The 25,659-nt window shown below is 41.7% G+C and overlaps 1 protein-coding gene across 1 annotated transcript in view; it reads left to right on the top strand.

Annotated features, from left to right (window-relative positions):
* LOC139387784 (mitogen-activated protein kinase kinase kinase 1-like) overlaps positions 1 to 25,214 on the top strand; it is a 50,149-nt gene extending 24,935 nt beyond the window's left edge. The window contains exons 3-8 of the mRNA XM_071134024.1: positions 5,462 to 5,614; positions 6,006 to 6,168; positions 6,623 to 6,754; positions 7,150 to 7,292; positions 13,518 to 13,649; positions 22,926 to 25,214. Of these exons, the coding sequence (XP_070990125.1) occupies positions 5,462 to 5,614; positions 6,006 to 6,168; positions 6,623 to 6,754; positions 7,150 to 7,292; positions 13,518 to 13,649; positions 22,926 to 23,075 (873 nt within the window). The 3' untranslated portion in view covers positions 23,076 to 25,214. The remainder of the gene's footprint in view (positions 1 to 5,461; positions 5,615 to 6,005; positions 6,169 to 6,622; positions 6,755 to 7,149; positions 7,293 to 13,517; positions 13,650 to 22,925) is intronic.
* Positions 25,215 to 25,659: the final 445 nt, after the last annotated feature.

The raw sequence follows: 25,659 nt of genomic DNA, 5'->3' as shown, positions 1-25,659 counted from the left end.
CAAAATTAATCCCAAACGTTACCAATAAACTTTTCCAAACATGTCAAACAACGTTTATAATCAAACCTTAGGTATCAATCTGGATCCCTGCACAGTCTCATTGAAGATCTTGATCCCTATTCTACCTTCTCTGCACTAAAACCTAATTATGACAAGTGTACCATATTACACATTGGATTGTTAAAAAATACAGTGTTTACACTACCTTGTAGTTTACCAATAAAACTACAAGGTAGTAATCAAAAATATAAATGAACTGACCACAAATAGTTTCAATAGAAAGTTAGCAAAAATGTATAAGATTCTGCAACCATGGAGAGGTAAATAGCGTGTAGCACACGCTCCAGCAGGTATATCTCTCTAGTCACCCCCAAAACCAATTCTTTCTTTGGCCGCCTCTCCTTCCAGTTCTCTGCTGCCAATGACTGGAACAAACTACAAAAATCTCTGAAACTGGAAACACTTATCTCCCTCACTAGCTTTAAGCACCAACTGTCAGAGCAGCTCACAGATTACTGCACCTGTACATAGCCCACCTATAATTTAGCCCAAACAACTACCTCTTTCCCTACTGTATTTATTTTATTTATTTATTTTGCTCCTTTGCACCCCATTTTTTTTATTTCTACTTTGCACATTCTTCCATTGCAAAACTACCATTCCAGTGTTTTACTTGCTATATTGTATTTACTTTGCCACCATGGCCTTTTTTTTTTGCCTTTACCTCCCTTATCTCACCTCATTTGCTCACATCGTATATAGACTTGTTTATACTGTATTATTGACTGTATGTTTGTTTTACTCCATGTGTAACTCTGTGTCGTTGTATCTGTCGAACTGCTTTGCTTTATCTTGGCCAGGTCGCAATTGTAAATGAGAACTTGTTCTCAACTTGCCTACCTGGTTAAATAAAGGTGAAATAAAAAAATTTAAAAAACAAATTGAAAGATTAACAAATTTAGGCATGACATATCAGCAACAAACGCTGACACTACACATCTAAGTATATCTGACCAAATTATGAAAGACAAGAATTGTAATTTTGAAATCCGTAAAGTCAGTGTGGAAGAGGTAAAAAAAAATATTGTTGTCTATCAACAATGACAAGCCACTGGTGTGAGGATAATAGCGGACGATACTGCCACTCCTATTTGCCATATCTTCAATTTAAACCTACTAGAAAGTGTGTGCCCTCAGGCCTGGAGAGAAGCAAAAGTAATTCCCCTACCAAAGAATAGTAAAGCCCCCATTACTGGCTCAAGTAGCCAACCAATTCGCCTGTTTCCAACCCTTAGTAAACTTTGGAAAAAAATTAGTAAAGCCAGTGTGTCTTTATATGCGGATGACTTAACACTATACATGTCAGCTACCACAGCGACTGCAATGACTGAAACACTTAACACAGTGCTGCAGTTGGTTTCAGAATGGGTGGAAAGGAATAAGTTAGTCCTAAATATTTAAAAAGACTAAAAGCGTTGTATTTGAGACCAATCCCCTAAACAACTAAATCTTGTAATGAATAATGTGAAAATTGAGCAAGTTGAGGAGACTAAACTGCTTGGAGTAACCCTGGATTGTAAACGGTCAAAACATATTGATACAACAGCAGCTAAGATGGGGAGAGGTCAGTCCATAATAAAGCGCTACTCTGCCTTCTTAACAGCACTATCAACAAGGCAGGTCCTACAGGCCCTGGTTTTGTCGCACCTGGACTACTGTTCAGGTGCTACAAAGAAAATTGCAATTGGCTCAGAACAGGACAGCACAGCTGGCTCTTAGATGTGCATAGAAAACTAACATTAATAATACGCATGTAAATCTCTCCTGGCTCAGTGGAGGAGAGATTGACTTCATTACTACTTGTATTTGTGAGAGAAATTGACATGTTAAATGCACCCAGCTGTCTGTTTTAACTGCTAATACACAACTCGAACACCCATGCATACCCCACAAGACATGCCACCAGAGGTCTCTTCACAGTCCCAAAGTCCAGAAAAGACTATGGGAGGTGCACAGTACTACATAGAGCCATGACTACATGGAATTCTATTCCACATCAAGTAACTGTTGCAAGCAGTACAATTAGATTTAGAAAACAGATAAAAATACACCTTATGGAACAGCGGGGACTGTGAAGCAACACAAACATAGGCACAGACACATGCATACAAACACACAATAACATAAGCACTATACACAAACATACACATGGATTTTGTGTTGTAGATATCTGGTAGTAGAGTAGGGGCCTGAGGGCACACACTTAATTTGCTGTGAAATCTGTTGTGAATGTATTGTAATGCTTTGTAAATTGTTTAACTGCCTTAATTTTGCTGGACCACAGGAATGGGGATCCATAATAAATACAAATACAAATCCTTCAGCAATGTCCGTCCAGAACAAGGTTTAATGATGATCCACTCACACAGACCACTCTGAGTCTGTCTTGTGACTGACGATGATTGTGGTTCTGAAAAGAAAGAATAAATCAACTTCAATTGTAGCAATGATATGCATGACATGAAAGTACAAGATAGCATATAACATTGTAATAAGGCCATACATAAATGAACTAGTAAACAGGCTCCGTAAGCTAGAGCTCTTGTACATAAACAAACACACAGTGCCTTTGATATAATAACTCACTTCGTTCCCTACCGTCAAGGCGCGCATGCAGGGCTGTAGCCATAGGCAACCACCCACAAATTCCCAATGCAACCAACAATATTTTACTTTATACAGTGCATTTGGAAAGTATTCAGACCCCTTGACTTTTTCCACATTTTGTTACGTTACAGCCTTATTCTAAAATTGATTTTAGAATAAGGTTTTTAGAAATGTGTGCTAATATATTAAAATTAAAAAACATTCAGACACTTTGCTATGATATTCGAAATTGAGCTCAGGTGCATCCTGTTTCCAATGATCGTCCTTGAGACGTTTCTACAACTTAATTGGAGACCACCTGTGGTAGATTCAATTGATTGGACATGATTTGCAAAGGCACACACCTGTCTATATAAGGTCCCACAATTGACAGTGCATGTCAGAGCAAAAACCAAGCCATGAGGCCAAAGGAATTATCAGTAGAGCTCCGAGACAGCATTGTGTCGAGGCATAGATCTAGGGAAGAGTACCAAAAATGTCTTCAACATTGAAGACCACAGTGGCCTCAATCATTCTTAAATTGAAGAAGTTTGGAACCACCTAGACTCTTCCTAGAGCAGGCCGTCCGGCCAAACTGAGCAATCGGGGGAGAAGGGCTTTGGTCAGGAAGATGACCAAGAACCCGATGGTCACTCTGACAGAGCTCTAGAGTTTTTCTGTGAAGATGGAAGAACGTTCCAGAAGGACAACCATCTTTGCAGCACTCCACCAATCAGGTCTTTATGGTAGAGTGGCCAGACGGAAGCCACACCTCAGTAAAAGGCACATGACAGCCCACTTGGAGTTTGCCAAAAGGCACCTAAAGACTCACACCACGAGAAACAACATTCTCTGGTCTGATGAACCCAAGATTGAACACTTTGGCCTGAATGCCAAGCTTCACGTCTGGAGGAAACCTGGCTCCATCCCTACGGTGATGTTTTTCAGCAGCAGGGACTGGTGCTAGTCAGGATCAAGGGAAAGATGAACTGAGCAAAGTACAGAGATATCCTTGATGAAAACCTGCTCCAGAGCACTCAGGTCCTCAGACTGGGGCGAAGGATCACCTTCCAACAGGACAACGACCCTAAGCACACAGCCAAAACAACGCAGGAGTGGCTTTTTTGGACAAGTCTCTGAATGTCCTTGAGTGGCCCAGCCAGAGCCAGGACTTGAACCCGATCTAACATCTCTGGAGAGACCTGAAATTAGCTGTGCAGGTACGCTCTCCATCAAACCTGACAGAGCTTGAGAGGATCTGCAGAGAAGAATGGAAGAAACTCCCCAAAAAAAACAGGTGTGCCAAGCTTGTAGTGTTATACCCAAGAAGAATCGATGCTGTAATCGCTGCCAAAGATGCTTCAACAAAGTACTGAGTAAAGGGTCTGAATACTTACATAAATTTAATATTTCAGTATTGTGTGTAGATTGAGGAGGATTTTTTTTTCCTCATCAGTTTTAAAATAAGGCTGTAACATAACAAAAGATGGAACAAGTCAAGGGGTCTGAATACTTTCCCAAGGCACTGTATAGCAAATACAGCAATGTAAAAATGTCTACGAATATAACCCAGATTATAAACTGGGTGGTTCGAGCCCTGAATGTTAATTGGCTGACAGCCATTACATTGGTAAGCAGTTTTTAATAGCAATAAGGCACCTCGGGGGTTTGTGATATATAACCAATATACCACAGCTAAAGGTGTTGCGTCTTGCCTAAGAATAGCCCTTAGCCATGGTATATTGGCCATATACCACACCCACCCCCGTGCGTTGTTGCTTAAATATAGCATGAGCTATATAAACAAATAATCTAGCATAGCACCATGCATGAGAAATGCTAACAAACGGGTAAATGCTAATAAGCATGCTAAATCCTAATACATTCTGAATTAAATTGTTAATGCTAGAGCCAACGCTAGTGAGACCGCGAGCTAACTAACACCCTCAATACAAATGGTAGTTATAACAATAGTTAATATTGAGCTCCGAAAACAACAAGACATAAACATCTTAAGGCACTTTAAGATGCAGGCACAATAAAATATCAGACAGCAAAAGTATTTTAACCACAGGAGAAAGACTAGTAGGATGGAAAACATGAAATGCTGTCAGTATGGTGAAAGTAAGTTTCTGACTGAAGCACTTTTCTGACATCTGCCCTGCTCGTGCTACACTGAACGTCCCAGGAGTACTAACTGCTGATAGGCTAACATAATGCTGTCTGGCATGACCTTGACCAATAACAACTAAAGAAGTTTGGGTCTTGTGAATAGGAGGCTGAACTGCCTATGTAGAAAGCACTAAATAGCTGACTGAAGCTGGCCATTTTTTACAATGGCCGTCTCAGTCACCAGATCTCAACCTAATTAGACACTTATGGGAGATTCTGGAGCGGCGCCTGAGACCACATTTTCCACCACCATGAATAAAACACCAAATGATGGAATTTCTCGTGGAAGAATGATGTCGCATCCCTCCAATAGAGTTCCAGACACTTGTAGAATCTATGCCAAGGTGCATTGAAGCTGGTCTGGCTTGTGGTGGCCCAACGCCCTGTTAAAACACTTTATGTTGGTGTTTCTTTATTTTGGCAGTTAATTGTATGTGTATAGGCAATAGGCCCAGGCCACGTTCAGTCGACAGACGTGAAACGTTGCAGATAGAAACGTCATAAATAGAACTGACGTGATTCCTGGCTACATGTCAGAAATGCATGTTTGATCTTCATAATATCTATCTAAGTGTTCCACAACATTGTATCCTGCCCTGGTATGGGATGGCACACTGACATGATGTCTTCTATTGTTCCCCAGACCCCAGAGACTCTGACTGGCCTTACCAAAGCAAAGCAGCCCTACAGGGAGAGCCACGAGTGGCTGAAGGGCCAGCAGATTGGCTTGGGGGCCTTCTCCTCCTGCTACCAGGCCCAGGACGTGGGCACTGGCACCTTGCTGGCAGTCAAACAGGTGAGAAGAGGAGACACATACAAGGCCATCAGAGATCCTATCCTAGGGCTGATTCTCCTATGATGAATTCCAAACAACCCCTATGTACTCCTGTTGATATGATTGAAATGGATAGGTATAAGCAATATTGTGAAAATTCATCCTAGCCGTTCAGAGGGCAAGGGGGACCTATTACCATATTTTCTATACCGATTCAATTATTTCAGATCTGCAGGAGTGTCTAGGATTGGGAGCTAGGTGTTGTTTCTAGGTAGGCACTGTGGATTCCATTTCAGAGTTAATTCAATTTTAACATCAAACTGAGACGTCAAACTGAGATGCAGCCCTTAAAGAGAATGTCCAGCTCATTCATCCCCTAATAACCATGAGTGTGTGTGTCCTCTCCATCTAGGTGACGTATGTGAGGAACACATCGTCGGAGCAGGAAGAGGTGGTGGAGGCTCTGAGGGAGGAGATCCGGATGATGGCCCACCTCAACCACCCCAACATAATCCGCATGCTGGGGGCCACCTGCGAGAAGAGCAACTACAACCTGATGGTAGAGTGGATGGCAGGTAAGTGCCTTTGATGATGACACATCCAACGTTGAAAAAACGTTTCCCGCTTTCATCCTTTGTTCAATTCAAATCAATCCAGTTTGATTTAGATGGGTTTTATTTTAATCTAATTTGATAGATTATTGTTTCCTGCTATTTTATCCTTGTGACATGATCAATCTTTTCTTTTTACTTTTCAAAATGTATAGTATTAATTGAACTTGTATTACTAATGAGAGAACTTTCAAGTTATGGGATGAATATGTATCAGCTGCAATAACTTTATGTAACTAATTAAGAAATTCCAGAAGTTTAACGTCATAGTAGATATTGTAACTTCTGACCCTATCCCTCCTACTATGAAACATTGTCCTCCCTCCTATAACAATCACACTGTTGCTCCCTTAGAAATAGAATGACTAGGTTATAGTAATTCTATCTCTATGGTTTATCCTCTCTATGTTGTGTCCAGGTGGGAGTGTGTCCCATCTCCTTAACAAGTACGGGGCCTTCAAGGAGGCTGTGATCATCAACTACACGGGGCAGCTGCTCCGAGGCCTGGCCTACCTCCATGAGAATCAGATCATCCACAGAGACATCAAAGGTGAGTACACACACACACACACACACACACACACACACACACACACACACACACACACACACACACAACACACACAACACACACAACACACACAACACACACAACACACACAACACACACACACACACACACACACACACACACACACACACACACACACACACACACAGGAAATCCCTGCTGAAATTGTGCTGCCTGTCACAGAGCTGAAGGAAGGGGGATGGAAAGCCCCTATGTGCTAGACCCATGACACAAACAAACTCATTCATGTGTTCCACGTTTTAGCTTTTGACTGTGGGGGCTTACTATAATAAGGGCTTGGGATTTTTACTGGTCAGGACATCCTATCTCTTCAATAACTACCCTTCCCCATTTCCACTCTCTCTCTCCCCCAGGTGCCAACCTGCTGATTGACAGCACAGGTCAGAGGCTGCGTATAGCTGACTTTGGGGCTGCTGCCAGACTGGCCTCTAAGGACACTGGAGCAGGGGAGTTCCAAGGCCAACTCCTGGGAACCATCGCCTTCATGGCCCCCGAGGTAAACATGGATGACAGAGAGAGACTAAATCTGTGTCAGAATTAGCACTCTCTTCCCGGCATTTAGTGCACTACTTTTGACCAGAGCCACAGAGCATTTCAGACACACACACTGTGTACAAGTGATGGCTGACATGAAGCTTGTGAGCATAAAGCTAGAAAATTCTGCCACTTAAACGAATGCCCTAAGATCAAAACCTCTCAATCCTCTGTATCCTGTTTGTGGAGAGGATCTGAAAGAGAAAGAAGAAACAGCGGCAGAAGCAGTAGCCTTCTGTGGGGGCTATTTTTTTGAAGAGGTCCCTGAGGATGCTGATTATGAACTGGGCTGCTGTGCTGTGATAGGCATTTCACAGCTGAATTCCCTCCTAATTAAACAAGGTTTTGGGAGCCACAGTAATAACAAGGCATTAAAGGTCCGGACTCTATTGTGGGGGCCCTCTCTCAAAAGGGATTATAATTTTCTTTCATTTGGGAGTTACTGAGAAATCTAAATCCACTTTAGTTCAGTTCCCCAGCTGACACGTGATTCTGAATGGCCTGCATAATGGCGGCTGTGTTTCGCCACGAAAAAAATCTTTGTCGGAAACCATTGACATTTAAATATCCTACCCCAAACATAAGAAAGCCAGATTTGGCCTCAGAATGTATTATTATTATTTGTAATTTTTTTCACCTTTATTTAACCAGGTTAGCTAGTTGAGAACAAGTTCTCATTTGAAACTGCGACCTGGCCAAGATAAAGCATAGCAATACGACACATACAACAACACAGAGTTACACATGGAATGAACAAAACATACAGTCAATAATACAGTAGAAAAAAATAAAGTCTATATACAGTGAGTGCAAATTAGGTCAAATAAGGGAGTTAAGGCAATAAATAGGCCATGGTGGCGAAGTAATTACAATATGGCAATTAAACACTGGAATGGTAGATGTGCAAAAGATGGATGTGCAAGTAGAGATGCTGTGATGCAAAAGGAACAAAATAAATAAATACAGTATGGGAATGAGGTAGATAGATGGGCTGTATACAGATGGGCTATGAACAGGTGCAGTGATCTGTGAGCTGCTCTGACAGCTGGTTCTTAAAGCTAGTGAGGGAGATGGGAATCTCCAGCTTCAGTGATTTTTGCAGTTTGTTCCAGTCAGTGGCAGCAGAGAATTGGAAGGAAAGGCTACCAAAGGAGTTGGGGGTGACCAGTGAGATATACCTGCTGGAGCGTGTGCTACGAGTGGGTGCTGCTATGGTGACCAGCGAGCTGAGATAGGGCGGGGCTTTACCTAGCAGAGACTTGTAGATAACCTGTAGCCCGTGGATTTGGCGACGAGTATGAAGCGAGGGCCAGCCAACGAGAGCGTACAGGTCGCAGTGGTGGGTAGAAGTCAAGGATCGGTAGGATGGTCAGTTTTACAAGGGTATGTTTGGCAGCATGAGTGAAGGAAGCTTTGTTGCGAAATAGGAAGCCGATTCTAGATTTAATTTTTGTTTGGAGATGCTTAATGTGAGTCTGGAAGGAGAGTTTACAGTCTAGCCAGACACCTAGGTATTTGTAGTTATCCACGTATTCTAAGTCAGAGCCGTCCAGAATAGTGATGCTGGATGGGCGGGCAGGTGTGGGCAATGATTGGTTGAATAGCATGCATTTAGTTTTATTTGCATTTAAGAGCAGTTGGAGGCCACGGAAGGAGAGTTGTATGGCATTGAAGCTCGTCTGGAGGTTAGTGTCCAAAGAAGGGCCAGAAGTATACTGAATGGTGTCGTCTGCGTAGAGATGGATCAGAGAATCACCAGCAGCAAGAGCAACATCATTGATGTATACAGAGAAGAGAGTCGGCCCGAGAATTTAACCCTGTGGCACCCCCATAGAGACTGCCAGAGGTCCGGAAAACAGGCCCTCCGATTTGACACACTGAGCTCTATCAGAGAAGCAGTTGGTGAACCAGGCGAGGCAATCATTTGAGAAACCAAGGCTGTTGAGTCTGCCAATAAGAATGTGGTGATTGACAGAGTCGAAAGCCTTGGCCAGGTCGATGAATACAGCTGCACAGTAATGTCTCTTAACGATGGCGGTTATGATATCGTTAAGGACCTTGAGCGTGCCTGAGGTGCACCCATGACCAGCTCGGAAACCAGATTGCATAGCGGAGTAGGTACAATGTGATTCAAAATGGTCAGTAATCTGTTTGTTAACTTGGCTTTCGAAGACCTTAGAGATGCAGGGTAGGATAGATTTGGGTCTAGAGTGTCTCCCCCTTTGAAGAGGGGGATGACCGCAGCAGCTTTCAAATCTTTGGGAATCTCAGACGATGTAAAAGAGAGGTTGAACAGGCTAGTAATAGGGGTTGCAACAATTTCGGCAGATAATTTAAGAAAAAGAGGGTCCAGATTGTCTAGCCTGGCTGATTTGTAGGGGTCCAGATTTTGCAGCTCTTTCAGAATATCAGCTATCTGGATATGGGTGAAGGGGAAATGGTGGGGGCTTGGGTGGGCTGCTGTGGAGGGTGCCGGGCAGTTGACCGGGGTAGGGGTAGCCAGGTGGAAAGCATGACCAGCCGTAGAGAAATGCTTATTGAAATTCTCAATTATAGTGGATTTTTCGGTTGTAACAGTGTTTCCTAGCCTCAGCGCAGTGGGTAGCTGGGATGAGGTGCTTTTATTCTCCATGGACTTTACAGTGTCCCAGAACTTTTTTGAGTTTGTACTGCAGGATGCAAATTTCTGTTTAAAAAAAGCTAGCCTCTGCCTGTGTATATTGGTTCCTAACTTCCCTGAAAAGTTGCATATCACGGGGGCTGGTCAATGGCAGACAGGTCTGGAGTGAACCAAGAGCTATATCTATTTCTGGTTCTACATTTTTTGAATGGGGCATGCCTATTTAAGATGGTGAGGAAGGCGCTTTTAAAGAATAACCAGGCATCCTCTACTGTCGGGATGAGGTCAATGCCGTTCCAGGATACCACGGCCAGGTCGGTTAGAAAGGCCTGCTCGCAGAAGTGTTTTAGGGAGTGTTTGACAGTGATGAGGGGTGGTCGTTTGCTCGCAGACCCATTACGCATGCAGGCATTGAGGGAGTGATCGCTGAGATCTTGGTTGAAAACAGCAGAGGTGTATTTGGAGGGTGAGTTAGTTAGGATGATACAGTGCCTTGCGAAAGTATTCGGCCCCCTTGAACTTTGCGACCTTTTGCCACATTTCAGGCTTCAAACATAAAGATATAAAACTGTATTTTTGAAGAATCAACAACAAGTGGGACACAATCATGGAACGACATTTATTGGACATTTCAAACTTTTTTAACAAATCAAAAACTGAAAAATTGGGCGTGCAAAATTATTCAGCCCCCTTAAGTTAATACTTTGTAGCGCCACCTTTTGCTGCGATTACAGCTGTAATTCGCTTGGGGTATGTCTCTATCAGTTTTGCACATCGAGAGACTGACATTTTTTCCCATTCCTCCTTGCAAAACAGCTCGAGCTCAGTGAGGTTGGATGGAGAGCATTTGTGAACAGCAGTTTTCAGTTCTTTCCACAGATTCTCGATTGGATTCAGGTCTGGACTTTGACTTGGCCATTCTAACACCTGGATATGTTTATTTTTGAACCATTCCATTGTAGATTTTGCTTTATGTTTTGGATCATTGTCTTGTTGGAAGACAAATCTCCGTCCCAGTCTCAGGTCTTTTGCAGACTCCATCAGGTTTTCTTCCAGAATGGTCCTGTATTTGGCTCCATCCATCTTCCCATCAATTTTAACCATCTTCCCTGTCCCTGCTGAAGAAAAGCAGGCCCAAACCATGATGGTGCCACCACCATGTTTGACAGTGGGGATGGTGTGTTGCTTTTACGCCAAACATAACGTTTTGCATTGTTGCCAAAAAGTTCCATTTTGGTTTCATCTGACCAGAGCACCTTCTTCCACGTTTGTGTCTCCCAGGTGGCTTGGGGCAAACTTTAACCGACACTTTTTATGGATATCTTTAAGAAATGGCTTTCTTCTTGCCACTCTTCCATAAAGGCCAGATTTGTGCAATATACGACTGATTGTTGTCCTATGGACAGAGTCTCCCACCTCAGCTGTAGATCTCTGCAGTTCATCCAGAGTGATCATGGGCCTCTTGGTTGCATCTCTGATCAGTTTTCTCCTTGTATGAGCTGAAAGTTTAGAGGAACGGCCAGGTCTTGGTAGATTTGCAGTGGTCTGATACTCCTTCCATTTCAATATTATCGCTTGCACAGTGCTCCTTGGGATGTTTAAAGCTTGGGAAATCTTTTTGTATCCAAATCCGGTTTTAAACTTCTTCACAACAGTATCTCGGACCTGCCTGGTGTGTTCCTTGTTCTTCATGATGCTCTCTGCGCATTTAACGGACCTCTGAGACTATCACAGTGCAGGTGCATTTATACGGAGACTTGATTACACACAGGTGGATTGTATTTATCATCATTAGTCATTTAGGTCAACATTGGATCATTCAGAGATCCTCACTGAACTTCTGGAGAGAGTTTGCTGCACTGAAAGTAAAGGGGCTGAATAATTTTGCACACCCAATTTTTCAGTTTTTGATTTGTTAAAAAAGTTTGAAATATCCAATAAATGTCGTTCCACTTCATGATTGTGTCCCACTTGTTGTTGATTCTTCACAAAAAAATACAGTTTTATATCTTTATGTTTGAAGCCTGAAATGTGGCAAAAGGTCGCAAAGTTCAAGGGGGCCGAATACTTTCGCAAGGCACTGTATCTATGAGGGTGCCCGTGTTTACGGATTTGAGGTTATATCTGGTAGGTTCATTGATAAATTGTGTGAGATTGAGGGCATCAAGCTTAGATTGTAGGATGGCCGGGGTGTTAAGCATGTCCCAGTTTAGGTCACCTAGCAGCACCAGTTCAGAAGATAGATGGGGGGCAATCAAATCACATATGGTGTCGAGGGAACAGCTGGGGGCAGAGGGTGGTCTATAGCAAGTGGCAACGGTGAGAGACTTGTTTCTGGAAAGGTTAATTTTTAGAAGTAGAAGCTCAAATTGTTTGGGTACAGACCTGGATAGTAAGACAGAACTCTGCAGGTTATCTTTGCAGTAAATTGCAACACCGCCCCCTTTGGCAGTTCTATCTTGTCGGAAAATTTTATAGTTAGGGATGGAAATTTCAAGGTTTTTGGTGGTCTTCCTAAGCCAGGATTCAGACACGGCTAGGACTTCCGGATTGGTGGAGTGTGCTAGGGCAGTGAATAAAACAAACTTAGGGAGGAGGCTTCTAATGTTAACATGCATGAAACCAAGGCTTTTACGGTTGCAGTAGTCAACAAATGAGAGAGCCTGGGGGATGGGAGTGGAAGTAGACACTGCAGCGCCTGGATTAACCTCAACATCACCGGAGGAACAGAGGAGGAGTAGGATAAGGGTACGGCTAAAGGCTAACAGAACTGGACGCCTAGTACGTTCAGAACAGAGAGTAAAAGGAGCAGATTTCTGGGCACGGTAGAATATATGTTTAAGGCATAATGTACAGACAACGGTATAGTAGGATGTGAATACAGTGGGGGTAAACCTGTGCATATAGTGATAATGAAAGAGATATTGTCTCTAGAAATAGCATTTAAACCAGGTGATGTCACTGCGTGTGTGGGGGGTGGAACTAAATTGTTAGCCGAGGCGTGTTGAGCAGTGCTAGAGGCTCTACAGTGAAATAAAACAATAGTTACAAACCAGAACAGCAATCGACACGGCATGGTGACGTTAGGGAAAGGCATGCGTAGCCGGGTGATAATACAAGTCCAGTGCGTGGCTTCAAGCAGCTAGCGGCATTGAAGCCATAGTCGTGAAGTGTGTGGCTTCAAGCAGCTAGCGGAATTGAAGCCATAGTCGTGATAAAGAATGAAGAAAGAGAGCATCTAAATACAGACCCAACAAAACATGATGGGAGGCTCCGTGATAAATTTAACTTGTTGGCCGAGTCACATCCTTTGGTTTGACATTGTGTCCATCCACCAAATATAAGTCTGTTGTGTAACTATGCCACTCCTCAACAGCACCCAGTCAAGTGCTGTAAAACAATGGCTTGCCATTTCAGTCCATTCTGCTGCTATTTGCACATTAAAGACTATGAATGGAGTAGAGTTAAGTGTGCGTGTGTAGTGGGTGCGTGCATTAAATGCTCAAATTCAATAAACAATGTATTTGTCCATATGTTGACACCTTCAGTGTATGGTTGACTCTGTAGGTGCTACGTGGACAGCAGTACGGCCGGAGCTGTGATGTGTGGAGTGTGGGCTGTGCCGTCATCGAGATGACGTGTGCCAAGCCCCCCTGGAACGCAGAGAAACACTCCAACCATCTGGCCCTCATATTCAAGGTACCGTCAACACAATAATTGTGGTCCTGTATGGCTCAGTTGGTAGAGCATGGCGCTTGAAATGTCAGGATTGTAGGTTTGATTCCTGGGGCCACCCAATGTGAAAAATGTATGCACGCATGACTATAAGTCTCTTTGAATAAAAGTGTCTGCTAAAGGGCATTTATTATTGTTATAATTAAAGCCACAAGGTTAGGATTTTAAGGAAACCATGTCCAGTCACTTAGATATGTGATCAATTTGTCTTCAGGACCAGAAATATCCTCTACCTAGACATTTTATTGTTGGTCTTTAGCATTATCATTGAATATGATAATGGGCGGCAGGGTAGCCTAGCGGTTAGAGCGTTGGACTAGTAACCGAAAGGTTGCAAGTTCAAATCCCCGAGCTGAAAAGGTTCAAATCTGTCATTCTGCCCCTGAACAGGCAGTTCCACTGTTCCTAGGCCATCATTGAAAATAAGAATGTGTTCTTAACTGACTTGCCTAGTAAAATATGCGACCCACAAAAAACTGCACAATCAGTGTTTTCCCCAACTAGATGGAGTTGTCACTCTCTGCTTGTAAGGCTGAACTGTGAAATAATTCACAGGATAGACTGTTACAACATTACTTTATATTGATTGATGTACACACATATAGCTGTAAAGACTCACGTATAGTTGTAAAAGACATACAGTACTCTAGTGACTTCATAAAGCATTCATACCCCTTGACTTGTTCCACATTTTTTTGTGTTACAGCCTGAATTCAAAATGGATTAAATATTTGTTACCCCATAATGACGAAGTGAAAACATGTTTTAAAAAATGTTTGCTAATTTATTGAAAATTAAATACAGAAATATCTATATATTATATTCTATATTCAGACACCTAAGTCAATACTTCATAGAAACAAACACCTTCGGCAGCGATTACAGCTGTGAATATTTCTTGATAAGTCTCTAAGACCTTTCCACAACTGGATTGTGCAACATTTGCCCACTATTTAAAAAAAAGAAGTATTCAATCTCTGTCAAATTGGTTGTTTATCATTGCTAGACAACAACTTTGCCACTCAGGAACATTCACTGTCTTCTTGGTAAGCAACTCCAGTGTAGATTTGGCCTTGTTTTTAGGTTTAGGTTTCTCTTGCTGAAAAGTTCATTAATCTCCCAGTGTCTGATGGAAAGCAGAAAGCAGACTGAATCATGTTTTCCTCCAGGATTTTGCCTGTGCTTAGCTCCATTCCATTTATTTTTTTATCATGAAAAACTCCCCAGTCCTTTAGAATTTCAAGCATACCCATAACTATACTTGAAAATATGGGGTGTGGTACTCAGTAATGTGTTGTATTGGATTTGCTTCCTTCAATTTCACTTTGTCAATTAGGTTAGTATTGTGGAATAACTGCAATGTTGTTGGTCCATCCTCAGTTTTCTACTGTCACAGCCATTAAACTGTAACTGTTTTAAAGTCACCACTGGCCTCTTTCCGGCAGTTAGGAAGGACGCCCGTATCTTTGTAGTGACTGGGTGTATTGATACACCATCCAAAGTGTAATTAATAACTTCACCGTGCTCAAAGAGATATTCAATGTCTGCTTTTTAAAATGTTTACCCATCTACCGATAGGTGCCCTTATTTGCGAGGAATTGGAATACCTCCCTGGTTTTTGTGTTTGAATCTGTGTTTTAAAATGTACTGCTTCACTGAGACCTTACAGATAATTGTTAAGGTCATATTGAAAAACATAATTCCACATAATTCCACTTTCAGGCAGAATTTTATGAGATTTGAGAACATATTGTGAATGATTTTAGATCATTCCTCTATGCAGAGTCTTTCCAGATCCTTGATATCCTTCGCCTGCGCTGATGGACTGCCCGGCAGGTAGTCTAGTGGTTAGAGCGTTGGGCCAGTACCTGAAAGGTTGCTGGATTGAATCCCTGAGCTGACAAGGTACAAATCTGTTTTTCTGCCACTGAGCAAGGCAGTGAACCCACTGTTCCCTGCCGCCGAGGACGTGAATGTTGATTATGGCAGCCGCCCGCACCTCTCTGATTGAGAGGGGTTGGGTTAAATGTGGAAGACACATTTCAGTTGAATCCATTCAGTTGTACCACTGACTAGGTATCCCCCTTTCTTCAATTCAAACCACAGGTTTTCAATAACCAGGTTTCTATCCAACATTTTTATGCGAGTAAAGTACATTTCGGATATCAAATGTCATGACAAGCTTGATGGGATCAGCAATTTTGACAGTAAACTTTCCACATACAGTATTGACCCCAAAAAATACCCTAGAAAAGGTGGGATATTTTTAAGTGAGAAATAAAAACGCTTTATATGCAAATATTGATATAACAACCATCATATTGAAGTAAATTCTAGCCACAGAGTGATATTGTCTGGTCCTCCCACTATGACTTTGGAAAGCATGCAGTTTATTAGTCTGCAGATTAAATAAATTATGATGAACTTCACAGGGTAATGAGCTTCACACTCCAATAAATATCTTATTCTGGTGACATAATGATTGATGCTTGGCTGTCCATAATAATCTCATCATGTTCAGTTGAAGTCTGAAGTTTACATACACCTTAGCCAAATACATTAAAACTCAGTTTTTCACAATTCCTGATATTTAATCCTAGTAAGAATTCCATGTCTTAGGTCAGTTAGGATCACCACTTTATTTTAAGAATGTGAAATGTTGAGAGAATGTAATAGTAGAGAGAATGATTTATTTCAGGTTTTATTTCTTTCATCACATTCCCAGTGGGTCAGAAGTTTACATACACTCAAATCGTATTTGGTAGCTTTGCCTTTAAATTGTTTAACTCGGGTCAAATGTTTTTGGTAGCCTTCCACAACCTTCCCACAATAAGTTGGGTGAATTTTGGCCCATTCCTCCTGACAGAGCTGGTGTAACTGAGTCAGGTTTGTAGGCCTCCTTGCACGCACACGCTTTTTCAGATCTGCCACACAAATTTTCTATAGGATTGAGGTCAGGGCTTTGTGATGGCAACTCCAATAACTTGACTTTGCTGTCCATAAGCCATTTTTCACAACTTTGGAAGTATGCTTGGTGTCATTGTCCATTTGGAAGACCCATTTGCTACCAAGCTTTAACTTCCTGCCTGACTGATGTCTTGAGATGTTGCTTCAATATATCCACATCATTTTCCTATCTCATGATGCCATCTATTTTGTGAAGTGTACCAGTCCCTCCTGCAGCAAAGCACCCCCACAACATGATGCTGCCACCCCCATGCTTCAAGGATGGGATGGTGTTCTTTGGCTTGCAAGCCTCACCCTTTTTCCTCCAAACATAATGATGGTCATTATGGCCAAACAGTTCTATTTTTGTTTCATCAGACCAAAGGACATTTCTCCAAAAAGTACGATCTTTGTCCCCATGTGCAGTTGCAAACCGTAGTCTGACTTTTTTATGGTGGTTTTGGAGCAGTGGCTTCTTCCTTGCTGAGTGGCCTTTCAGGTTATGTCGATATAGGACTCGTTTTACTGTGGATATAGATACTTTTGTACCCTTTTTCTTCAGCATCTTCACAAGGTCCTTTGCTGTTGTTCTGGGATTGATTTGTGCTTTTCACACCAAAGTACGTTCATCTCTAGGAGACAGAACGCGTGTTCTTCCTGAGCGGTATGATGGCTGTGTGGTCCCATGGTGCTTATTCTTCTTTAATACTTGCGTACTATTGTTTGTACAGGTACAGGTACGTGGTACCTTCAGGCATTTGGAAATTGCTCCCAAGGATGAACCAGACTTGTGGAGGTCTACAATTATTTTTCTGAGGTCTTGGCTGTTTTCTTTTGATTTTCCCATGATGTTAAGCAAAGAGGCACTGATTTTGAAGGTAGTCCTTGAAATACATCCACAGGTACACCTCCAATTGACTCAAATGATGTCAATTAGCCTATCAGGAGCTTCTAAAGCCTAAAGAAAAGAGCACAGTCAACTTAGTGTATGTTAACTTTTGACCCACTGGAATTGTAATACAGTGAATTATAAGTGAAATAATCTGTCTGTAAACAATTGTTGGAAAAATGACTTGTGTCATGCACAAAGTAGATGTTCTAACCGACTTGCCAAAACTATAGTTTGTTAACAAGAAATTTGTTGAGTGGTTGATAAACGAGTTCTAATGATTCCAACCTAATTGTATGTAAACTTCCAACTTCAACTGTATACGAGTGTAGGTGTTATGGACATTAGATAGTGTATAGTCCATAGATACTTTTGCTATTAGTTTTTTTCCAGATATCTATTTTATTTTACCTTTATTTAACTAGGCAAGTCAGTTAAGAACAAACTCTTATTTAGAATGACGGCCTCAGAACAGTGGGTTAACTGCCTTGTTCCGGGGCAGAACAACAGATTTTTACCTTGTCAGCTCAGGGATTCCATCTTGCAACCTTTCGGTTACTAGTCAAACGCTCTAACCACTAGGCTACCTGCCGCCCTATCATTCCCATCTCTTTAGTAAGAGAGTTCAATATCTTTGAAGATCTTAGGTTTGTGGTGGGGACTTGAGATGATTTGTCCAGGGTTGGGTTGAGGGTACAATTAAAATCTCCAGCCACCACTCCAAAGGAAACACAATGCTCATTGAACAGGGTTATAATTTTTGACATGAATGCAGGACTATCTGTGTTTGGGGCGTATATGTTTACGATAGTAAATGGTTGCCCATACAGTGACCCAGTTATCAAAATAAATCTCCCCCACAGATCAGATATGTTTTTGTCAATTATGAATGGAACATGCTTATGGATAAGAATGGCTGTGCCTCTACTGTTTGTTTGATTTGAAAGACGAGAAATCCACCTCTCCCACCCAAGCTCTGCAGAGTTTAGCAAGTTCACCATCACACAGGTGTGTCTCTTTTTTAATAATGTGATGTTTGCTTTTTCCTTTTTAAGAACACATATCTTTTTCCATTTTATTGCATGACCTAGACCATGGCATTTCCATGTCAGTAGATTTAAGGTACTAGTCAATGTCATCAAGCAGTAATCGAACTGTACTGAAAGTTATCTCTGGGTAAAGGTGGATTATAGTTACAGCTGTGATCATATAAAAGATAAGTAAAGGGTGTACATAAAAAAACAATCTCTGAACACCCCAGCCGAGTTCCCAAACAACTCGACATATCCCTTTGGATCTATTAACCCCACGCTCAGTCTCAATTCTGTGTTCCAAAAAACGGGAACAATTTTGGACCAAATAAAACAGAAATCCTTAAAACTTCTTGACGCACCCATCCCGTTAGCGGGATCATTCTCATCAACATCCACTGAATTGCACAGCGCCAAATTCAAATTAAATTACAAAAAATATTAAATTTTCATGAAATCTGTCACGTTCTGACCTTATTTCCTTTGTTTTGTATTTATTTAGTATGGTCAGGGCGTGAGTTGGGTGGGCAGTCTGTTTGTTTTTCTATGATTTGGGTATTTCTATGTTTCGGCCTAGTATGGTTCTCAATCAGAGGCAGGTGTCATTAGTTGTCTTTGATTGAGAATTATACTTAGGTAGCCTGGGTTTCACTGTGTGTTTGTGGGTGATTGTTCCGGTCTCTGTGTTTGCACCAGATAGGGCTGTTTTGAGTTTTCACATTTCTTGTTTTGTTAGTTATTTCATGTATATGTCTTTATTAAAAGCATGAATAACCACCACGCTGCATTTTGGTCCGCCTCTCCTTCAGATGAAGAAAACCGTTACAAAATCACAAGTGCAATATAGCAAAACACAGCTTAGCTTGTTGTTAACTTCTTATGGAATAGGGGACGGTTGCGTCCCACTTGGGCAAAAAACAGGGAAAATGCAGCGCGGCAAATTCAAAACAATTCTATAAAAATCTAACTTTCATTAAATCACAGATGTAAGATACTCAATTAAAGCTACACTCATTATGAATCCAGCCAACATGTCAGATTTTTAAAAGGCTTTTCGGCGAAAGCATAAGATGCTATTATCTGATGATAGCACAACAGTAAACAAAGAGAGAGAGGCATATTTCAACCCTGCAGGCGCAACACAAAACGTAGAAATAAAATATAAATCATGCCTTTACCTTTGACAAGCTTCTTTTTTTGGCACTCCAATATGTCCCATAGACATCACAATTGGTCCTTTTCATCGATTAATTCCGTCCATATATATCCAAAATGTCAATTTATTTGGCGCGTTTGAAAAAAAACAGCTTCCAAAATGCGCAACGCCACTGCAAAATATTTAAAACGTTGCCTATAAACTTTGCCAAAATATTTCAAACTACTTTTGTAATACAACTTTAGGTATTTTTAAACGTTAATAATCGATCAAATTGAAGAGGGGTCTATCTGTTTTCAATAGAGCACGAGAGGGAACTAACGCTACTTTTCAAGTCTTGGCCAACTCTCAACAGCGTTACCCTTTTCCAGGATGGCCCTACTTCTTCATTGCACAAATGAATAACCTCAACCAAATTCCAAAGACTGGTGACAACTGAAAACAAGTTCCTAAGAAATATTGTTTGCCAATGAGAACAGTGAACAGACAGAGACCTAAAAAAAAAAGTGTGAATGGTTAGTCCTCTGGGTTTTGCCTGCTACGTAAGTTCTGTTATACTCACAGACATGATTCAAACAGTTTTAGAAACTTCGGAGTGTTTCCTATCCAAATCTACTAATAATATGCATATCTTATATTCTTGGCATGAGTAGCAGGAAGTTGAAATTGGGCACGCTATTTATCCAAAAATGAAAATGCTGCCCCCTATACCTTTAGAAGTTAATCCTGGCGTGTCAGATTTCCATAAAGCTTTTCAGCGAAAGCATAACAAGCGTTTATGTAAGAACATCTCTCTCAGTAGACAAAATATTACAAACAGCTAGCAGCCTAGCTGTTTAGTCAGGAAAGTCAGAAAAGCAATAAATTAAATTGCCTTTGATGATCTTCGGATGTTTGCACTCACAAGACTCCCAGTTACACAATAAATGTTCCTTTTGTTCCATAAAGATTATTTTTATATCCAAAATACCTCCATTTGTTTGGCGCATTATGTTCAGAAATCCACAGACTCGAGCGGTCACGACATCGCAGACGAAAATTAGCATCCGTAAAGTGCGTAGAAAGATGTCAAATGTTTTTTATAATCAATCTTCAGGTTGTTTTTACAATATATAATCGATAATTTGCCAACCGGAATGTAGCTTCTTCCATAGGCGAGAGAGAGAAAATGGCAGTTGCGCATGAAAAACTCTGCTGGCACCCAGCCATTCACTGACGCGATGGGTTCTTTCTTGCTAATTTTTCAAAATAAAAGCCTGAAACTATGTCTAAAGACTGTTCACAGCTCGAGGAAGCCATAGGAAAAGGAATCTGGTTGATATCCCTTGGAGGCAAGGCATCCAATGGAACAGAGAGCTTTCAGGAAAAACAGCACTTCCTTGTTTGATTTTCCTCAGGTTTTCGCCTGCAATATCAGTTCTGTTATACTCACAGACAATATTATGACAGTTTTGGAAACTTTAGAGTGTTTTCTATCCTAATCTGACAATTATTTGCATATTCTAGTTTCTGGGCCTGAGAAATTGGCAGTTTCAAATGGGTACGTTTTTTAGCCAAAAACGAAAATACTACTTAAGTTAAAATTAAGATGGATCTATAGGATAAGTTGTTTGTTTTTATTAAAACAAAATATCAACAGGATAAGGCCATGGGCATAAAATTGACACATTGAGGCTCCTGTTAGGTCTGTAAATGTGTCGTAATCGACAGGCTATAAATGGTGGAGGCCTATGTGAAAATGATAACTACCAATAATGACGAAAAGGGGAGAAAATAAATATAAAAGTTTAGTAGGCCTAGGTTAGGCTATAGGGCCTATCCCTCTCTCAGCTAAAATAAAATAAATTCAAATTAGATGGCTATGATGACATTTTGCGGGGCGGGTGGGTCATTGGATGGCGGCTATATGTCGTCTTACCTCCTTTATTAATAACAGTAATCACTTTCAATCATTGGTCCATTTCTCAGTGGCCAGCATTGTCCTTCAAAAAATGTTTTGCCCTCTTCGGGAGTTTTGAAGTGTAGCAGGGCTCCTTGGTGAAGAATCCTGAGCTTGTTTTGGTATTCCCCTAAAGATGCCTCAGTCAATGGAGTATTTCTTCACCTCGTCAAACTCTCTGCGCTTTCGTCGTATACCAGCGGACAGATCTTGGTGTAAGGTTAGTTTGACATTACCCACTGTAATGGTGTTGATTTTTGCCGCCTGTAGGACTCGTTCCTTGTTGGTGAATCTCAGGAAACATATGGTGATTGGGCACAGTGGTTGTCTGGCTGCTGGTGGGGGCCTTAGTGCTCGGTGAGCTCTCTCCAGTTCTATGGACCTGTCGGTGGACAGGTGGAGCCACTCAGGAAGTTTGTCTTGCAGGTAGCGGATCAGTGGCATGTTTACCTCTTCTTTTTTGGCCAGGTTTAATAGGAACACAATTATTCCTTCGCCCCCTATTTTCCAGGTCCTCTGTTTTCTCTTCCAGATGGTCTATTTTCTTTTTAGCAGATGCTATTGTTTCCATGGCATCTGCCAGTGACTTTTCCACGGATAGGAATCACCCCTCTGCCTCATCCAGGCGCCCCGTGTTGATGCTTATCTTGTTGTTGATGTCAGGCAAAGCATTTCAGGGTTGTCATCTTGCCCCCTATCACTCTGAGCTGAGATCATTTTGATCTAATTTGATGTTGAGTTCTGTACGTTGGGATCTTAGCTCAGAAAGGATGTCTTCAACGGAGTGAGAGGTTGGCAGTTGTTGGCCCTCGCGAGGGGACGGGTCCTCTTGCTCCTAGCTAATGGCATTATCTTTTTCTGTAGCTAGCTGTTTCTTGGAGGCTTTTTCCATGGCTATTGGTCGAGTCTGGGTAAAAATGTCACCTGTAATGTCGCCTTTTGTAGCCTCCATGATTTTTTGACTAAAGCTAAAGGAGTTTGAACTTGAAGTGGGGGTAAGATTAGGAATTGGAAACTACTTGTGCGGAGCTCTTAGTTCATGCGGCCATCTCGTTCAAGGGTCACGTGATCCCCCTATAGCTCAGTATTTCAATTGTTTATTTTATACAGTCATTTTTGCTCATCTTTATCAAGGGTGTCAATAATTTCGGGACACCACTGTATATATAGCTGAAAAAGCACCCTATTGGCCTTCCTCTTTCATCCAAAGTCCTTGTGGTTGATTGGGTTTCTACAGTATCATAACTTCACCCTTACCTCCTCTCTCCCTCTCCCCCAGATTGCGAGTGCCACCTGTGCACCCTCCATCCCTCCCCAGCTGACTGCGGGCCTGAGGGACGTCACCCTGCGCTGCCTGGAGCTGCAGCCCACGGACCGTCCCCCCTCCAGGGAACTCCTCAAGCACCCCATCTTCCGTCTCAACTGGTAGTCCCCAACATCCTCCCCCAGTCCACTACCCTCCCTATCCCAAAGCGTCCGTACGGAAATACTACTGAAGGCCTAGCCAAGCCTGCTTTCTCTCCTCCTCTAAACGCTTCCAATCAGACCAACCTCCCTAACCGCTACCATTACCACCTTCCTTGCACCCCAGACCCTCCCCAGTCAAGAGTGGAGGGCCTGTGATGGACAGTAGTATCTGGGCCCTTCTCTGTCCCTCCCTTCTACTATGGCCTCAAACTGCTGTATCTTAGCACAAAATGCAAAAAGCAAGTCGCAAAATTTCTACTACGAAAATGGTGCATTCTTAGTCACAGAGCCATGTTGGTATACTGTAGTCTGTATTGCTCTTCAAGGCTTTGTTCTGGTAATGAAATGGTTCCTTAAGCACTTCCGTAGCCATTTTGCAGTGCCGCAAAGGTTTCAAGAAGTTATTCCCATTTTAACCCGTGAGTCAAAAATAAGTCCTTAGAACCACAAATGGAAGACGATGGAGTAAAGATGGTTTTTATCACTTATGTTGTATCGTCTGGTCATAAGTCCCAGAAGAAAATCATAATGAAGCGGTTTATTCGGTTGATTTTGTGCATAACTGCGTTTCTACAAAGATGCCTTTAAAATGTGCATTTTACTGTTGGGCCATCAAGCTTAGTCGAATAATCATGAAGATCACTTAAGTGTTTCAGGGATTGCTGACATATCTAACAGAAACTTTGCTAGTTTGGCAAGCTTAACACTGAATGTGAACGCTTATGATGCCGGTATTTGTCTGAACTGTTTTTTTGTTTTTAAGATTTTGTTTTTAAGACATGAAAAGACATAAAACGTTTTAGAACACCTACTCATTCAAGGGTTTTTATTTATTTTTAGTATTTTCTACATTGTAGAATAATAGTGAAGACATCAACACTATGAAATTACACGAATGGAATCATGTAGGAACCAAAAAAGTGTTAAACGAATTAAAATATATTTTCTTCAAATAGCCACCCTTTGACTTGATGACAGCTTTGCATACTCTTGGCATTCTCTCAACCAGCTTCATGAGGTTGTCACCTGGAATGCATTTCAATTAACAGGTGTGCCTTGTTAAAAATGTATTTGTGGAATTTCTTTCCTTCTTAATACGTTTGAGCCAATCAGTTGTGTTGTGACAAGGTAGGGGTGGTATACAGAAGATAGCCCTATTTGGTAAAAGACTCAATCCATATTATGCCAAGAATAGCTCAAATAAGCAAAGAGAAACAACAGTCCATCATTACTTTAAAACATGAAGGTCAGTCAAACCGGAAAATGTCAAGAACTTTGAAAATTTCTTCAAGTGCAGTCGCAAAAAACATCAAGCACTATGACGAAACTGGCTCTCATGAGGACCACCACAGGAAAGGAAGACCCAGAGTTACCTCTGCTGCAGAGGATAAGTTCATTAGAGTTATTAGCCTTTTTGCCCAAATAAGACTCATCTCATCATCAAGTGTTCAGAGGAGACTGTGTGAATCAGGTCTTCATGGTCAAATTCCTGGAAAGAAACCATTACTAAAGAAAACCAATAACAAGAAGAGACACGAGCAATGAACATTAGACCAGTGGAAATGTGTCCTTTAGTCTGATAAATCCAAATCTGAGATTTTTGGTTCCAACCGCCATGTCTTTGTGTGACGCAGAGTAGGTGAGCGGATGATCTCCGCATGTGCGGTTCCCACAGTGAAGCATGGAGGAGGAGGTGTGATGGTGTGGGGGTGCTTTGGCCAGTGACACTGTCAGTGATTTATTTAGAATTTAAGACACACTTCACCAGCATGGCTACCACAGCATTCTGCAGCGATACGCCATCCCATCTGGTTTGCGCTTAGTGGGACTATAATTTGTTTTTCAACAGAACAATGACCCAACACACCTCCAGGCTGTGCATGGGCTTTTGACCAAGAACCCAATTGACATGGTTTGGGAAGAGTTGGACCCTGGAGTGAAGGAAAAGCAGCCAACAAGGGCTCAGCATATGTGGGAACTCCTTCAAGACTGTTGGAAAAGCATTCCATGTGAAGCTGGTTGAGAGAATGCCAAGAGTGTGCAAAGCTGTCATCAAGGCAAAGGTTAGCTACTTTGAAGAATCTGAAATATAATATGTGTTATTTCATAGTTATGAACGAACATGTTTCTTAGCTTTTTGGATGTTATTCTCTCTTCAAAACTATCCTTACAAATTGAGACATCTGTTGAGTATGGAGGTAAGGTCTCCCAACAACGTTTTAATGTTGGGCCATGGCGTTAAAACTATCCTTACAAATTGAGACATCTGTTGAGTATGGAGGTAAGGTCTCCCAACAACGTTTTAATGTTGGGCCATGGCGTTAAAACTATCCTTACAAATTGAGACATCTGTTGAGTATGGAGGTAAGGTCTCCCAACAACGTTTTAATGTTGGGCCATGGCGTTAAAACTATCCTTACAAATTGAGACATCTGTTGAGTATGGAGGTAAGGTCTCCCAACAATGTTTTAATGTTGGGCCATGGCGTTAAAACTATCCTTACAAATTGAGACATCTGTTGAGTATGGAGGTAAGGTCTCCCAACA

This window comes from Oncorhynchus clarkii, chromosome 29, assembly GCF_045791955.1.
Source record: "Oncorhynchus clarkii lewisi isolate Uvic-CL-2024 chromosome 29, UVic_Ocla_1.0, whole genome shotgun sequence".
NCBI classification, from domain to species: domain Eukaryota; kingdom Metazoa; phylum Chordata; class Actinopteri; order Salmoniformes; family Salmonidae; genus Oncorhynchus; species Oncorhynchus clarkii.
This window is presented reverse-complemented; position numbering and strand designations above follow the sequence as displayed.